A 17,634-nucleotide genomic window follows, 5' to 3' on the forward strand; every position below is an offset into this window, starting at 1 on the left:
TTTAAGATGGAAAAAGATATCCACATCATTATGAATCAGATGTATACTTAATTGAAATATGTATTCAAATGTATCCAGGCTAATTCAAAAGATGATAGGCCTACATTTAGTAAAACGCTATGTACATGTTTTCTTGTGAAATTTAAATATAGGTAAGGAGTGACTTTAGGGGATATGATGTGTGTAGTTTACTCGTCAAGAACAACGGAATAATCAAAATGTCTCCGTAGATTTAACCTATTTTTGTGTGTTAACTGATACTACTATAATGAACTATATTACAATGGATATTATCATTATCTATAACAATGCTCTTTATTTTCACGTAAACCACATATTTTAAGATCTGTGCTACGCATGACGAACGATTATAGTAAAGAATCCTCAGTTGTCGTTATGTTAAATGAAATCAACCTCCAACCACTCCAGCATAGGCGACAAGTCAATTGACTTGTGATGCTGCACACAATTGTCCATTAAAAGATTGACCTGGAGCTATAAATGACCAAACTCAGTAAGATTTACAAGGAACCGCAAGCCGTTTTACAATTAAAATTCATGTGGCTAAGACCAACCGTTTCCAGAGCTCTTTCTTTCCCCACCCTTCCAAACGCCACAACTGCCACAACTGCGACCATTATTACTAAAACTTTCTCCAGGCTGATCCTCTAATTTTGACTTAGCTCTCCCCTCCTCAACCTCTATCTACACATTGAGTGATACTCCATTTGGGAGTTTTTAGTCGCGTGCAACGAACGCGCGACTCTACAGCTCACTATGTCGGTCGGTCGGTTGGTCGGTCGGTCGGTAAACACTAACTTGAGCACGCGACTGCAGCCATGTATATGGCCTTGTTTCAATTACATAATCAAGATAAAGCAGAGCACACATCTTAAAGCTAATATGCACCTTAATAAGGTGGTATTTACCAGAGGCATCAGGGTTTTTTTTTATTGTCATATCCATTTCTTTTTAAAGTATAATCATCTGTTGTTTTATCTTGTTATGATAATAATATTTAATATTTTATATATTATCTTGTTATGATAATAATATTTAATATTTTACCATAAAATATCCTGCCATCAATAATTTTGATTGATATGATCACCCATCAGCAATAGTTATAAGTTAATAACTGTGTGTCACGAGTATAATTATTTTATCGACAAAATGTAAACAAAATAGCATCAAAAACACCATATCCATTTAGCGTCTGCTTGTCACATAGTAGTCGTTTCGTCCATTTTCTGGTTCTCATTTGATTCAGATAACTCTTTTCTATTCTTCCTTCTGTTCGTTGTTCTATAATTGAAAACAACATAATACTTTTTTTAAAGAAGTATCCATTCCACGATGCTGTTCATGGGCAAATTCAGGATGGGTAAGTATTGGTAATTGATTGCGAACAATAATAGGCCTAGAACCAACAATTGAATAAAGTTAGCGTCATCGGCAATTAGATTAAACTTAGCTTACCTTGTCACAAGCTCGGCTTCCTCAACTGTCTGACAAAGTGGAAAATTCAAAGTCTCTGGTAATAGAAATGCTAACAATCCGGCAGACACTGACGTAACGCTAAACGTCACAAGCGGCAAGGGATTCCACACAACTTTAAGATAAAGAATTTGAGGAGCAAGCATACCAGCCACTCGTGCCATCAATGAACAAAGTCCAACACCAAAACTTCTACAATTATAAAATTATAAAGGTCATACGCGTCTCCAATTTGCGATTCATTTGGGCTACAAAATCACAATCAATACGTATAATGACAGGATGATGGTGATGATGATGATGATGTCAAAGTTTAAAAGGACCATTCTTACCGGACGTCTGTTGAGAATATTTCGCTAGTATAAATGTATACCAAGTAAAATGTAGCAGTCACAAAGCATTGTCCTCCCAGGGATACTGCAGTTCGAATTCCTTTCATATCCGACGCTAGAAAAAAACGTGGACAGAATTTAGAATACATAAATACTTTATATATGGTAGTAGACTTAATGATTTTTGTATTAAACACAAATCAAAGAAATAAAAGGGCGAGTAGTGAAATAGTGTACTCCTTAATTGGCTACGATTAATGACTGGTTCCCACTTGGACGACACAACGCGAGTGAGTTGACCAATCACAAGCGACAGTTCGGATGATCTATCGCGTTTAATTGGTCAAATTACTTACGGTGCGCTTACGTCCTTGCGTTGTGGCCAAGTGGGAATCCGGTTTACTTACGTATCCAGATATTGATAAAGCACATAATGCCCGCTGCATTAAGTAAGCCACCTAGCGTCAAACGTCTTCCAAACTTTTGAATAGAAAACAAAGCACAACAAACAGCCAGACCTTCAATTATCCCACTCAGAGCGACTCCTAAATACACACTAATGTCAAGACTCTCAACGCCGTAGAGAAAGCCGTAGTAAGCAAGACACACTGTACACCTGTTTTATTTTATAAAAAAAATTACATTTTAGAATTCCTCGTAGGCTTAACACACCTAATATTCAAATTAGGTGCGCTGTGTATTACATTATAATGTATATGATATGGAGAATGCTCACAGCGCGCACAAAATTTAAATATCACGTTTGTTGTGTAAGCATGACTGTTTTTATACATCATACAGTCATACTGAAATACCGCAAGAACATTATAACAGTTTCAATTTTATAACAAGATGTCATAATCTATAATCGACACATTTCGATTTAGTACCGTTTTTTATTACTTTATTCAGTACTTTGCTATCGACTAAAAACTACCACCAGCAAATGTTAGAAACTCTAAATAAATCAATCAAAATTGGTTTTTGTTGATATGTATCTTTTTATTTCTTTTATGCAAATAAACTGTCAATGTACCCATGAAGAAATAACTTATTTCTTCATAATTTACGTAATTCATTTTCTATTGTAAAAGTTACATTACCAACAGTAGATTAGAATCAAAGATTTCTTTCTCATGTTTGGGTAACGAAAGATGTTAATGATCGCAGTCTTCCTAGACCACTCACGTCGATGCAAATCCTGTAAAAAAGGCCTATCGTCCGTTAAAATAATAACACTTCATCGGTTTCAGTGTAGTAAATGGGTCAAAGTTCATCAAAATAATATAACCCAATTTCGGTTCTCTCCAATGCGAGATTTTATTCAGTATTTAGAGGCCACCAGCCTAAAAGTACAATAAGTTATAGGCCAACTCAGACAACGTCGTACGACGGAGCGGGATGAAACGTCTCGACTCGTTGGTGCTGTCTGAGTTGACGGTCGTCTTGAGATAGTTTCGGGCGTAGTGTTTAGGTCGTCGCGAGAACTTTAAACATGTTTAATTCTCTCGTACGACGCTGTCTGATTTGGCCTTTAGGTACCATGAACATTAGATAGGTTAATTGACGTGATCTATATGCACATACAATATGTTTTCTGGAAAGATATTGTGTGGAAGGTCGATCTCTTTCATTGGTGTATAAATGGCATATTAAAACAAAATGAAAGATATCTCTAACTGCAGATCAAGATTCAATATTGGATGTCTGATTAGCGCGACGAAACTGTCTTCAGACTTCAGACCAAGTCTAAATTGGTTTGATTATTATTTTGATGAACTTGAACTACTTATTGATTTTACTTCAGAAATGATCACCCCGAATAAAATCATTTCAATACCTCCTACCTGTTGTATTTGGATCTTTTCAATAAAGCCTTCTGGCAACTCCTTTTTGTTCTTCTTGGCAATCTTTCGAAGAATTAATTTGGCTTCTTCTTGTCTATTCTGCAACACAAGCCAACGCGGTGACTCTGGAATAAAACTAATACAAAAAGAACATATCTGAGATGCTTAACCCATACTGTACATTGTATAAACAAATCTTATCGTAAAGAGTACTATCTGGGTTTAAAATAGCAGGATATTTTACGACTTTAAAAGTCAGTTAAGGAATGTTGATAAATCAAACGAGTGTATTAATTTTTAACAAGCTTATTATGTTTATTATTAAACCATAGTTATAAAGTATATGAATTTTCATATAAGTTTTTCGTTTACATTTTATTGTGGATTGATGTATTAAGAACCTCTGTTAAAATTAGTATGCCTACAAGCAGTTACTTTGATTTACAAGTCTTCGTTTTGTTTTTGTTCATTGTATATTGACATGCTTCTATTGTTAATTTTTAAAACAAGGTCATATACATGGCTGCAGTCGCGTGCTCAAATTTGAGTTAGTGTTTACCGACCAACCGACCGACCGACCAACCGACCGACATAGTGAGCTGTAGAGTCGCTAAAAAGTATATGATTTTGAGAAAACTCGAATACTTACAAGTACACTGCTATGATTGGTATTGGACACAGGCTGATGGTGAGATAGAGTGTCCTCCAAGATCTTAGTAAGAAGCCAAGTAATGCTAGAAACAAGAAGCCGACACACCAGTAAAGGTAGCATATTGTTGAAACATTGGCGCGTTTTGACGGAGCTACTATCTCGGTCACTAAAAATATAAAGAAATAACATGAGTTTTACAAGCAGTAGTTCTTCTGGTTTGCTAGGCCTATCGAAGCTTCTTCATCAGGCTACGGTGCATTTCGTTAAAGGTAAATGTAAGGCGATTCCCGTGTTCATTCTGAACGTAGGGGAATGAGTTGTTAGTACATTGTACCTTGGCAAAGCCTTGGCATTATGTCGTTTCCTTCCAAGTATTTTCAACCAGGTACCTATTTACAGCTAAAAGGGCTGGGAGTTATGCACTTCGTCTAGTCATGATGTATTGCTGTCTGAATTCAATGAGGCCAACATACAATTACATGATTTTCTTTTACCCTTATTATCTATTTCTCTATAATATAGGAATCGTTGAAATGACGTAAAATACGACTAGCCTAATAATGGTGGATTTTCCAAAATAAATGTATGCAAGTTTACCATAAACGAATGCAGCAATGTATGAACCGATGGTTGTAGCACCGTTTAGAACACGGAACACGAAATAAAACCAATACGATGGTGCTATTGACAAAATGGATCCACTAACAACTTTCATAATAAGGGCTATGATCATTCCACGTTTTCTACCAAAACTGAAAATACAGAAATACAAACATTATGCTAGATTAACATAGGCCTATCTTGATGTAAAGGTAGGACGAGTAACATGTCATTCGTTTAAAATGAATGTAATTATATTGTTGCAACGCAATGAACGACAGATAAAGTTGTTCCCACTAGGACGCAAAGCGAGGACGCAAGTAATTTGACCAATTACCAAACAAAGGTTCATCCTAATGCTTGGTTCCCACTAGAGACGCAACACAACGACGTAAAGGGATTTGACCAATCACAAGCGATGGATTTATTCGACTGCCTCAACTCGTTTGCGTCGCGTTTACGTCCTTGCGTTGCGTCCTAGTGAGAACCAAGCTTAAGCGTGGTTCCCACTAGCGACGCAACGGAAGGACGTAACGCAACGCAAGTGAATTGACCAATCACAAGCGATGGCTTATTCGCTTGTGATTGCTAACTGTCTATAACTTCGCTTGTCATTGGTTAAAACGCTTGCGTTGCGTTTACGTCCTTGCGTTACGTTCTAGTGGGAACCAAGCTTTAACTCTCGTTTGCGTTGCGCTTACGTCTTTGCGTTACGTCATAGTGGGAACTAAGTTTTCTATAAATGTTTTCTGAAAACAAATAGGCCATATTAATCTAAAAAAAGTGTATTTACTAGTCACTTATTGTTCCGAAGACAATCGACCCGAAGAAATACCCAAACAAATACGATGACGCTGCTATTGACACCTTGAAACTTTCTTCACATACCAAATCAAACTAAATATAAATAAATATTATAGTAAATATGAAGATTAAATGTTAATAATACCCTATAGGCCTAGGCCTAGTGAACATTACAACGAATGAATAAATATCTCAATTGTACAAGTCATGAACTATTATTATTATATAGAATAAAGCAATTTTATTGATATTTTATATATATCAGTGTAGTCATCGGACTACAATCTCTGTCACATCTCCCAGACTTCTCTGAAAAGGGTTATACTGAGTTGCTGGTTTACCCAGGGCAATCGAACTACAGGATGCTCCTGAGCTTCGGAGAACAAAGGGTTTATAGTATCTGTGTTGTTTATCTACAACACGATCAGTTCCACACCTCTTAGCATACACCGCGTGCCGCGGAGAATATGTACATAGTACAGTCCTGCTGACCAGACAGACGATCAAATGACGGTTACGCGTTTCTATTTTTGAAAGGCGAAGCCCTTGTCGTGTTGTTAGATTACCATGTTTACCCAAGGCTCACCCAAGGCTTGTTTGGAACTTGTACAATGTCCGTTAAAAAAAAAGATAAACATACAATACCTCCGATACAATTGTAGACTTATATTGAGATTGGTCATAGTTCCATCCATGTTCACATTTTACAACATGTGTATCATTACCTTCCGCTGACGTGTACATTCGACATTTTGATTCGTCGATAAATGCCGTACTATCATCGTCTTGCGGCAGTACCTGGATTTCTATACCGCATTCATAGACTGTTGCACTGCAATTAGTTATCACATCGTCTGGAGGCTTACAATAGTGATCCATTGACCCATTGAGGAACACAGTACCTATATTGGACATTGAATGCGTTATAACTACTACACAAACGATATGCGTGAGCAACGCTTGGTACCTGTCATACTTCCCAATATACTTGAACACATCGTCGAAAATCATGTCGAAAAAACGACAATATTATACCACGTTTGGTAGAGTTGTACTAACACTTAGACTGTACGCTGCTGCAAGAAATGATTTCAAATTGAGGATCACAAGTAATGCGATATCAGTGATAAAGATTAATGATGTTCAGTATGTTCAACCATGAACGTCATGGGTTAACATATTCATATTTCCGGGGTAGTCTTATAATTTATAATGAGAGGCAGTCTAGGCACATTGCATTGGCTGTTGTCAACAACGCTCTTCCTGATGGCGATACCACCCGTGTTTTCACGGGCGAATGTACTAAGAGAAGCATTTATTATAAGAATTTTTTAAAGAAATAAAAATATAAAACAGTTTTCGGCTGTTTTTATTTTATATTGGCATATGTATGTATTCGAATTTAGTAAACAATCGTATTACAAACATGTAGACTGAAGAAAAAATAATAAAAATGTTTGTTTTGTAATATTTTTGACCATTCTTTGCTTTAAATTACATTTTTTTTTTCAGGTAAATACATTTTTTTTCGATCCAATTTTTGGTCAAAGCGGATAACTATTATGTTACATTAAAATGGAATATTCAACAAAAGAATTATTTTTTCAGGGGGACAAAACATCTTGAATTCATAGTGCGTCAGAACTTTTTCAGTGCGCGATCGACTTCAACGCCCAATGCAACAGCGGTGTTTTCATCCAACTGTTTCGGAATCGTCCACTCTTAGCGAGGGTTGTCAACGTTATTAATAATACGAAATCATTACAATTAGTAATTACTATCAGTATCTGTAGCTAGCTACTAGGCCTACCTAGGGCCTAGCCTAGTCTGGTACAACAACAAATAATTAAAATCATAAAATCATCTCTACCTAATATAGGGCTAGGCATAGGGCCTAGGGCCTACTGCACATAGGCCCCACACAGAAGGCCTCTTTTAGCTACTGTAGGTCTAGGCCTAGGTGAAAAGCCTATAGTAGGAGTAGGCTACTAAGCCTAAATATATAAATAAATCGTCAAATTCAGTAACCATATTTTTAAACTAATTCTTTGCTTATGAACTAGGCCTATATGCTGCACAGCATGTATAGCGTTGAGTCACTTCCCCACGTATAAATGGATTGGTCCGTAAAGTATTTTTTTAATTTCGTATCGTACACTGAAGCCTGCATCAGAAAGGACAATTTAAAATCATGAATTCATTAATGTAGTACACTTATTTGAGTTAATAGATGGACGAGAAGTATTATGAATATGTCAACTTTCATTATTATAACTATGCAATACATAATGTTTTTAAATATAATTTTACAAAATACCTGACACACACCTCCAACAAGAGAAGCGGAAAATCGAAACAGAATGCGCGATGGTAAAGAAAGGCTTTTCCAAAGCTCCTGTAAGGCTTGTCCTGATTAGACCACATAATTAAAAGGGCTATGCCGGTTACAACTTTTGTCCAATCAAAATTATTCTTATATAGATAGACAGCAAATTGAATGCTGAGTCGATTGATAATTAATATAACGTGATTACTTTTATTCTGAGGGCGCTACAGATCTTTGAAGTAGAAAGTGCCTCCAATGTAGAAACAGAAATTCAACAGTGTATATTTTGCCTTCTGCCGATGGTTCAAAACGTTTACTGTACTTATAATTGGTGCCATCTTATAGGTTTTATCAAATCAAACATTTTGGTAGGGTATATATCTTTATTGGATAACTATGGGAATTTCTAGAGCAGAAAAACACCTGAAAAACAGCCATTTTTATCATTTTGCAAGAGTGGCGCGTCCCCGTTTATGTGACTCAAAACAAATCGTAGCAAAACAAAATTGGTCTATTAAAATAAAGGCAGCTCATCTGTTCATACGTTTAGTGGTTGTAAGTGGTGAACACCATCTTGTGTTTGTTGCCTGGCAAAAATGTTTCTGTGAAAGAAAATTGATCTGAAATAATAGCAATAACAATTGTACTGTTTCTCATATAGTTAGTAGCTTAACGTACCTAAGTTGCTCCTATTTAGCATGAAAATGTCGGCCAGATACGGATTATAAGAGACGAAACAGCAACTTACCTGGTCATCATCTCGGCTTCTTCTATTGTCTGCGGTAAGGGTACATTTAATGTTTCAGGTAGAAGAAGCGCAAGAAGTCCAGCAGAAACTGACATTACGCTAAAGGTAACCAACGGAAGGTGTGTCCAAAGTTTTCCAAAGAATAGGACTTGAGGCGCAAGCATACCAGATACACACGAACAAAAGGAACAGATTCCTACACCAATAGTCCTAGTAAAGTCACAAGGTGGGGATAAGGTGGAATAATGTGGTATGAGGTGACCTGGTCGACATTCGATTGAAGCTCGAAAAGCATCAGATTATTATCCTCAAATCCATTATCCGTTATCTCAAATTATATATAAATTACTATCAAAATCGAGGCAAAATAATTAACACCCGAAAGGTAAAATCTCTTCTTGTACAGAGATTTAAAATGTGTTATTGGTGGTACATACGATTCAGTAACAATGTACACAAAGGTTAAGTTACATCAAGATTTATAATAACATGTGTTTCTTTTCATTTTGGTCCAGATATCTGTCATTAGGTCGTTAGTGTAAGATGGTTACTCACCTAACATCTGTTGGAAAAAGTTCAGCTGAAAAAACGTATACAATTGCAAATGCAGAAGCAATAAAGAATTTTCCGATCATGGCTACGGCCGTCCTCAGTCCAACAAAACTCACGGCTAAAATGTAAATCCTAAATTAAACATTGCGACTTGCGAAAACTTATATTACAAAGCAACACAACTTCTATTACAATAGGCGACTTATTACAAAGTGTGTAAAGCCGATTTTCCACTATATACTAGGCGAATTTGTTCACGCGAATCAAAAACTTCAGCTTATATTCATGTTTCCCTCTCTACGCATGCGTATAAGCTGATGCTTTCGATTCGCGCGAACAAATTCGTTTAGTGGAAAAATAGGCTTAACATATCAAAATAACTTACGAATCCATATGTTGATAAAACATGCAATTCCACCTAGGACTAACGTTCCTGCTAATGTGTAACGCCTACCAAACTTCTGAAGAACAAACCACGTAAAAAGATAAGCAAAAATCTCGCTGACACCACTCAGAAATATTCCAATATAAACGTTGACTTTAAAAGATTCGATTCCATACGTTATTCCATAGTAAACCAGATTGATTGTAAACCTGTATGAGAACAGAAAATGAATTGTGAATTATTAAACCAGAAAATTTGGAAGAATTTGACATCGAGTTGAGGAACTAACACTACGCTAATTTAATGGTTTGATTTGAGATCTTGTGATGTATGTTATATAGGAACAGTACCTCCTATAATTTCTTTCTGTAAATTAACCAAACATTATCTTCTCTATTAATTTTATTTATATAAAATATAATTGAATTCCTTATTGTAAATTCACTATTACAAAATTATTTAAAATTCTGATTCAGGAGTAGCGTATAGAAATGTAGGCCTACTAAATAATTGCGCAAGACGATATTATGTCGTCCTTATAATCAAATAATGTAAAAAGCTAACAAAATGAATAACAAATATACTATACCAGCTGTAGGCTATGTTCAAAGTCTTTCTTCTCATGAGCGGATAGCGAATAAGGACAAGTGGGTTTGTCTTTCTTTGCATTTTCTCTTCGCTGTTCTACAAAAAATTAAAATAAAAAATATATGAACTCGAATATAATTGTATGAACAAATACCAGCAAAGTTGCTTTTGTTATCTTTGAGGTCACACGGAAGACATACTAATCACAAGTTTAAAAACATGTATTTATCACAATAACATTGTTAATTAGGCCTATATATTAAAAAACTACAAACAACGTAACTATCATACTTCATTATCTTCTAAAAGTTCAAGTGTCTCGTCTGGTATCTTCTTTTTCTTATTTACTTTTGCAATTTGTTGAAGTACACGCTTCGCTTCTTCTTTTCTATCCTTAAGAATCAACCACCGAGGAGACTCTGGAATAAAACTAAAGAGGTGGAATTATAGCCACTTTAATTCTGTCAATTACAATAATTATACATAATATAATACATACAATTTTATATTTACACAGTTTTTGTATTTCGTTATGCACTCATAGTAGTTTTAACTTTGATCATATTTGTCTTCCAGATATCGTTTGGACCCATTTGGAAACAAGTTATTATCTTAAAACTTTACGGGTTATCATGGCGAATGCATATGGGTTTTGATTTTTCATATCTTGTTGTTTGTTATTTGTATTTTTATGTCAAATAAAAGAATAAAAAATGAACACACGACGTACGACAAGGTAATATATAACAATCAAGGGCTACAGAACGTAATAGTAGCCAGATAGAAATGAGATAATTAGTTGAAGTGTACATACTCACAAGAATATACTTAGAAATGGTACAAATACTAAGTTGATGACAAGAGTAAGAATATTCCAGGACCTGACAAAATAAGCTATGACAGCAAGCAGCATGTAACCGAAGCACCAGTACACAGTGACTAACGTGGCCACCATTGCTCGCTTGGAAGGACCAACAATTTCAGTTACTGAAAAACAATCAATTATTATTTTAAATGCAATAGAATGGACCAAACTGACTCACAATACGACAATGAGGATAGCAGAGGACATTGGCACGTAGAGGAGAGTTGTTAAATCATCTACGGTGCCCCAACAACCCCAAACGAGTATAATTCAACTGAACAGTTTAGGCCTATATAAAAAATATTAATACTTGTTGCCACTAACAATGATAATAGGGAACTGTGTCAAGAACTCAAGCGAGGAAGAACATAATGAATCCTATGAATAACTACGTCATAGTTCTAGACTCAGCAACTCAGAAGCTCGCTATTGATGATCAGGATAAAAATCTTTCTTTGACATTTGTAAAGGAAGTCACTAACCGTATACAAAGACAGGAATGTAAGTAAATATACATCCACTTATGAAACGAAGGATAGCAAATGTCCAATAGTTTGGAGCTATTCCAGTCAGAATGCCAATAATGAATTTCAAGCAATATGACACAACTATCGTCTTCTTTCTTCCAAAACTAGAGAATGTAAAAAGAAATTCGTCATCGTCAATCATCACTATCTTATCAATGTTGTAACATTTTCTAGCAGATCTTATGTTCTAAGTTTTCTGGGATGGTATGATTTGATTTGATTTTATTCAGGTTTTAACATAAAATTACAAGACAATAATTAAAAATACAAATAGAAACATGCAATGTATTGCACAGTACACAAGAAACCTAGGATAGCCCATAAAGTCGAAAAAACCGTAGCACAGTACCGGCACCGTAGTACAGTACCGGCACCGTAGTACAGTACCGGCACCGTAGTACAGTACCGGCACCGTAGTACAGTACCGGCACCGTAGTACAGTACCGATACCGTAGTACAGTACCGGTACCGTAGAACATTACAAGTACCGTAGTACAGACTGGTACCTCTCCCAGTGAAAATGGGACATTTTACTTTTTTTAATGCATTTTCACTTACTAGTCACATACAAATCCGCAGAGAATTGAACCAAAGAAACTGCCGGCATTAATCAAAGAAATTGACAGAGCAACCTTGTAACTGTCTTCACAGACTAAGTCAAACTGTAGAAGCAAAAAGAAATTGTATAAGTAAAGACTTTTCATAACATTTTAAATAACTACAGTAATAGATTAATCTGCATTTTACGAGTTCGATCATCTCAATACAAAATTAATATATTTAAATTAAAAACAAAGTGGTATATTTTATTACATATTAATTTACGCATACAATTAAAATATAGGTAAATTAAATTATGAAAATTAGAGGTAGAGCAATTAACATTCCTACGTTCTATGGCTGATCATAATTACATCATTGTAGAGTTCACGAAGACGGGATCGATGATATTATAAATAAAGCCTAATTGATAACTGGCACAATTTTCTAAATCAGATATTTAATGTACACGTATTACCAGTTTGTGGTCCATGGGCTTTTGTATTATTATTATTATTGTATTGTTTTATTATGTAATTATGTATATTAGTTAAAGAGCTTTGTATCTGTAATGCTGTATATGTACATTTTGATACGAAATAAAGAAAAAATAAATAAATAAAATATACCAAATCTTCAAATTATGTTTGCCTATACGGCGCAAAAAAAATCAACAAAAAACAATACGAACAAACAAAAACAACGTTGAGTCCTAAATAATAACATACCGCTGAAACAATAGTTGAATCATATTGAGATCTGTCGTACGTCCACCCATATTTACATTTCACCAAATCCGTTTCATTATTTTCGACAATATACATTGTACACTGCGTTTCGTTGATTAAAAGACTGCTCTTGTCGTCTGCTGGTAGATTTCTAAGGCCTTCCTCCCAGCAGTCAGAGTCCTCACAAATGCCATCGTAGTCTGCACCGGAGTCTGCACTGACCGCCGTTGCGTTGTAACGTTCAACATACTTGCAATGGTGATCCATATCACCATTTGTAAAAACAACCGATATAGTAGCCAAGACGTTGGAAGTGATAAATAAACAAACCGAAATCGAAATAATTTTTTGGTATAGGCCATATTGCCCTGTATATACGAAAATATCGTTAAATTTCATTGCAATGTACTTCAATCAGCACTCAGAGAACGAATGGGAAACTTTGATGAGTACCGTAATAGAACAGAAGCGTCTGTTCTCACATAATCTGCTTGAATATGTTTAGTCAATTGTTTTTATTGTTTTAATAGATTATGAGATTCGAATTTAGAAATAAAAACGGCATTTTAACTACTTTTCTAAATTATTCACCATCCATAGTACGGTATGCTATATGAATGACTTACTCCTTGATGCATAATAACTGTGTATGCGAGGAGTAACTAATTGTTCGCATACTCTCATTTGCATAATCGTGGATATATATTTAATTACCATATCAGTTGAAACACATGGACTTTTCACAAGCTATCAACATAGGCATCAACAGCGAGTGTGGTAACTTTCATATATACGGTCGAAAGGAAAACAGAGTAACAAAATGTAATTGATTGAATTTATTACACATATTGAAAGTGGTTCAATGTCAAAATAAGTAATATACAATGTAAACGGACATTATACGGAATAAAATTATACCGTAGGCCTAGCAAAACTTAATGTAATCTGTAATGCCGACTGCCAAAGTACAAAAAGCACTCTAATCTTAACACACTCAATTTTACAGAACATTACGGAATAAAATTATACCGTAGGCCTAGAAAATAGTGTTTTGTTTACAATAATGCCCATGTTAGAAATCAAAGTGTTGATTACACACGCACAAACATCCTTACTGTATACAATAACGGTGATTTTTTACACTCTTTCCCCAGACGAATATGCCGGTTATATCGACATTCAGACGATGGGTAAAGTGTATTTTAATTTCGGTCATAAACCACAGTATTACCCTCCAACGTTTTTCTTACATATCTACTTCACATCTGGCGTGTAATAAAAAATATCTTGTTATCAAACCATACATTTCGTAATGTATATAATATATATAGGCGTTGGCATAGTCTGGGGATTGTATCTACGACTAGGTGTAGATACATCCACTTTGTTAACTAATTCAAATCATATTGACCAACATTTTCAAATGATCATATAACCCTGGTTAAATCTCGGTTCTCACAAGGACGTAAGCGCAACGTAAGTATTGACCAATCATAAGCGATGGATTATCCGAATTTGTCGTTTGTCATTGGTCAATTCGCCTGCGTTGCACTTACGTTCTTGGGTTGCGTGCTAGTGGGAACCAAGCTTACCTTTCGTTACGAATTGGTTGGTTATCGTCTCGTCTCGTCCCGTTCCTTGTCGAATCTCAGTAGGTCTCGGCCTAAGTCAGTGAGTCCCACTAATGAAAGCTTTCCTTTTTAAATATTTCACTATACATACAAACACTTTCTTTGTAAAGTCAGGATAGAAAGGATATATTGTTTTACAGCTGCATTGACTCTCATACTTTACCACCCTTACACTTTTACGAATCAGGTCAATCCTCAATCGTAAAAACTGTTTTGTCAATCGTCAGTCAAATTACCATTCTGTCAATCATGTCGTGCGTAAATATAAACGTAATAGCGCCATCTATATTGTTGAGTTCCTATAACTAATTTGTACAAACCATCAATATAAAACAACCATAACTTGTTTTTTCCGTCATTTCAAATTCGGATGACATTTAACCTAATATAAACTAAACAAGTGTTTACCCATGCGTAATTGAGTGTTTAACAAATACATTAAGTTAATGTCACGAATCAAAAACTATGTACAGAGTCCAGCGTCCATTGTAACATTTCGAAAATAAATATTCTTACGTATCAGCAAACTAATGTGATACTATTTATAATAAATATATTAATAATAGTGATACGTAGTATTCCACTTTATATAGATGAAACATATACCGATACATCAAATAAAACTACAATATAAAATAATGATACACTTTACACTTAATCTATTTAATATTATAATTATCTAATTATCTTATTTACATATATTACAATATCTATCCTAAAGTTTGGTTCCCAATTGGAAGAAACTCAAGGGCGTACGCGCAACGCAAGTGAGTTGACCAATCACAAACAACCGTTCAGGACGATATCGTGTCGTGATTGGTTGCGTTGCCCTTACGTCATTACGTTGCATCTTAGTGGGAACCAATCAAAACACTGCTTTCCAATATAAAATATGCAGTTTTGTCAATTCAATAGCCACTCATGTATTTTGTTTCGATTTATCGATACTTGACTTTGATTTAAGTGAAGCTTTTGATCGAATGGGTATAAGGGATAGTCTGGTTCCCGAGCGTTTGAAGGAGTCGGAGTCATCGTCACGTCGACCTCTTCTGTACCCAGTATAACGTCGACACTTGTGGAGTATAATTCTAAGTTGTTGTCTGAAGAGTTTACTTGTGATTGTGTATAAGATGGGATTTAACGCTGCGTTGATGGGTAGAACGAAAACAGCCAGCCAAGAGTAGACATCGCCTGACACAGGATGGCCTATAAAAAAAGAAGCGGTGATTAGTTAGTTAACATTAACCAGACCCTTGCGGGGACCGATATTCTGTTACCTTACTACTGTAAAAAATTGTCACACTTACCAGATATTGCTAAGATTTTGATGACGCATATGGGGAGCCAACAGAGCATGTCTGTAAACACCAATAAAGTAAACCTGACAAGAATCGCACTGTCCTGACTTTTCTTTGTCGACCTGACGTCATCAGCCCGTCGTATCATAATAAACATCGCAATATACGCGTACACAACAAACATGAAGAACACGGTGTTAATACCGACAAACAGTGTAGTTGTAAACACCCAACCAGATGCCCACGGATGTCGAATCTGTAACGGCAGACAAACGCCGTTACTTCCGTAGAATAATCCACCGAACGATGCCTTCATGATCACTGGTAGCACCACTAAACTGATCGAAAACAACCACAGTGCCGCCATCAAAATTGCCGCCCGTAGCAAACTTTTCCTTTCGTAACTAAACGGATGTACAATGCTGACGTAACGATCAAGCGTGATGACGCTAAGTGTGAACACGGACATTAAACTTGACAGAATGCTTAAACATCCAGCAATAGTGCAAATCTCACTCGAGCGCCAAACAAGATCGTGTAAAATGTATTCATCGGTGAATAATGCGCCATGAATGGCAACTATGTACAGGTACACGCCCATCAATAGATCCGCCATTGCAAGATTCATTATCAAAAACGCGTGAACGCGTTTTGTCTCGTTGACGAAAAGTCGTGTCGTCAGAACGAATATGTTACCAAACAGCGCAACACTGCCCACGATCCAGACACTGATGCGAAGGATTACATTTTTAAGCATGTGTTCTACGGACGAGAGACCGTCTGTCTTTGGGTAGCAATGACGGGCGTGTGGTGCAAAACCACAAAATGAAAACGAATCAAACTCTCTGAAATAATAAAATAGTGTAAAGGATAGCAAAAAGAGGTACCGTAATCTATTTTATCATGAAAAGGTTCGGGACACCAACTTATGTCAACCTACTATACGTTGACATTTATAATGTCTCGAAATGCGCCCCGTATCTTCAGGCCCTTAGAGTTTAGGCCCTGACAAACTGCAATGACGATCATAATTAACAGTTGCAGACATGCACTTTTGATGGTAATTTACATTTTTACAGAATACGCCCATTTCTAAAAAATAGCAGAGTATAAAAAGGAAGAGCGTCACAATTTTATGAGTAAGTGGTTGGTTGGTTAATAATTCTACAAGAAACATTTTTTAATAATGGATAGATTGAATATATTTATTTGCATTAGTTTATTTTAATTAAAGTATTATAATGTAATGAATTATAGCGTATTTGTAATTGCAGTGTTGAATTTAACATTAGTTCAACAAAGCCTCAGGCCGTCAACAATGAATGTCTACGTTTATTATTTTATTGGTTTAAATCTATTTAGCTCATATCAAACGTATATGTGAACGCTCAGAATTAATTTACAAATCTTTGATATTACGATCTATGAATTTAAAGACCTTTTTTGATGTTAAGTCCAGGTGTTTAAATCCAGGTGTCAAAATGATTTAAATATCGCTACTTACACGGTATCAAGATTGTTTGTCATAGCACAGAAAACATGATCCGGCAAAGATTCAAATGGATTCTTCGCTAAAAATCTGAAAGAAAATTAAATCTTTCTTAAGTTTGATTTGTCACATCGACTTATATATTATATATTTGAAACGATGAGATTTAGAAATCATTGTTTAGCACCGTACACCTTATTCAAGTAACGGTAAGACTAAACATAA

At 35.5% G+C, this 17,634-nt stretch overlaps 4 protein-coding genes across 4 annotated transcripts in view; all 4 read right to left on the minus strand.

Moving 5' to 3' along the window:
• Nucleotides 1-290: 290 nt before the first annotated feature.
• On the minus strand, nt 291-6,827 carry LOC144847744 (organic cation transporter protein-like). Its single transcript, XM_078704253.1, has 10 exons — nt 6,378-6,827; nt 5,722-5,825; nt 4,926-5,080; nt 4,326-4,494; nt 3,677-3,812; nt 2,933-3,030; nt 2,237-2,445; nt 1,830-1,944; nt 1,480-1,689; nt 291-1,305 (listed from the first exon to the last, which is right to left on the minus strand). The coding sequence occupies exons 1-10, from the start codon at nt 6,741-6,743 to the stop codon at nt 1,224-1,226; spliced, it is 1,644 nt and encodes a 547-aa protein (XP_078560379.1). The 5' UTR covers nt 6,744-6,827; the 3' UTR covers nt 291-1,223.
• Nucleotides 6,828-7,790: 963 nt separating this feature from the next.
• Nucleotides 7,791-17,634, minus strand: part of LOC144847629 (guanine nucleotide exchange protein smcr8a-like) — a 111,645-nt gene continuing 101,801 nt past the window's right edge. Inside the window, exon 21 of the transcript XR_013613761.1 lies at nt 7,791-7,804. The gene's annotated coding sequence lies outside the window, so the exon portion shown is untranslated. The remainder of the gene's footprint in view (nt 7,805-17,634) is intronic.
• On the minus strand, nt 7,863-13,621 carry LOC144848087 (organic cation transporter protein-like). The gene is made up of 10 exons (XM_078704767.1): nt 12,992-13,621; nt 12,282-12,385; nt 11,679-11,827; nt 11,150-11,318; nt 10,623-10,761; nt 10,333-10,427; nt 9,744-9,952; nt 9,362-9,476; nt 8,807-9,016; nt 7,863-8,660 (listed from the first exon to the last, which is right to left on the minus strand). Exons 1-10 carry the CDS (start codon nt 13,388-13,390, stop codon nt 8,597-8,599), a joined length of 1,653 nt encoding a protein of 550 aa, XP_078560893.1. The 5' UTR covers nt 13,391-13,621; the 3' UTR covers nt 7,863-8,596.
• The window catches only part of LOC144847632 (uncharacterized), a 44,044-nt gene continuing 40,298 nt past the window's right edge, over nt 13,889-17,634 (minus strand). The window contains exons 15-17 of the mRNA XM_078704097.1: nt 17,425-17,499; nt 15,930-16,765; nt 13,889-15,828 (exon numbers count right to left, since the gene is read on the minus strand). Of these exons, the coding sequence (XP_078560223.1) occupies nt 15,542-15,828; nt 15,930-16,765; nt 17,425-17,499 (1,198 nt within the window). The 3' untranslated portion in view covers nt 13,889-15,541. The remainder of the gene's footprint in view (nt 15,829-15,929; nt 16,766-17,424; nt 17,500-17,634) is intronic.

This window comes from Antedon bifida, chromosome 7 (genome assembly GCF_963402885.1).
Source record: "Antedon bifida chromosome 7, ecAntBifi1.1, whole genome shotgun sequence".
Taxonomy (NCBI): domain Eukaryota; kingdom Metazoa; phylum Echinodermata; class Crinoidea; order Comatulida; family Antedonidae; genus Antedon; species Antedon bifida.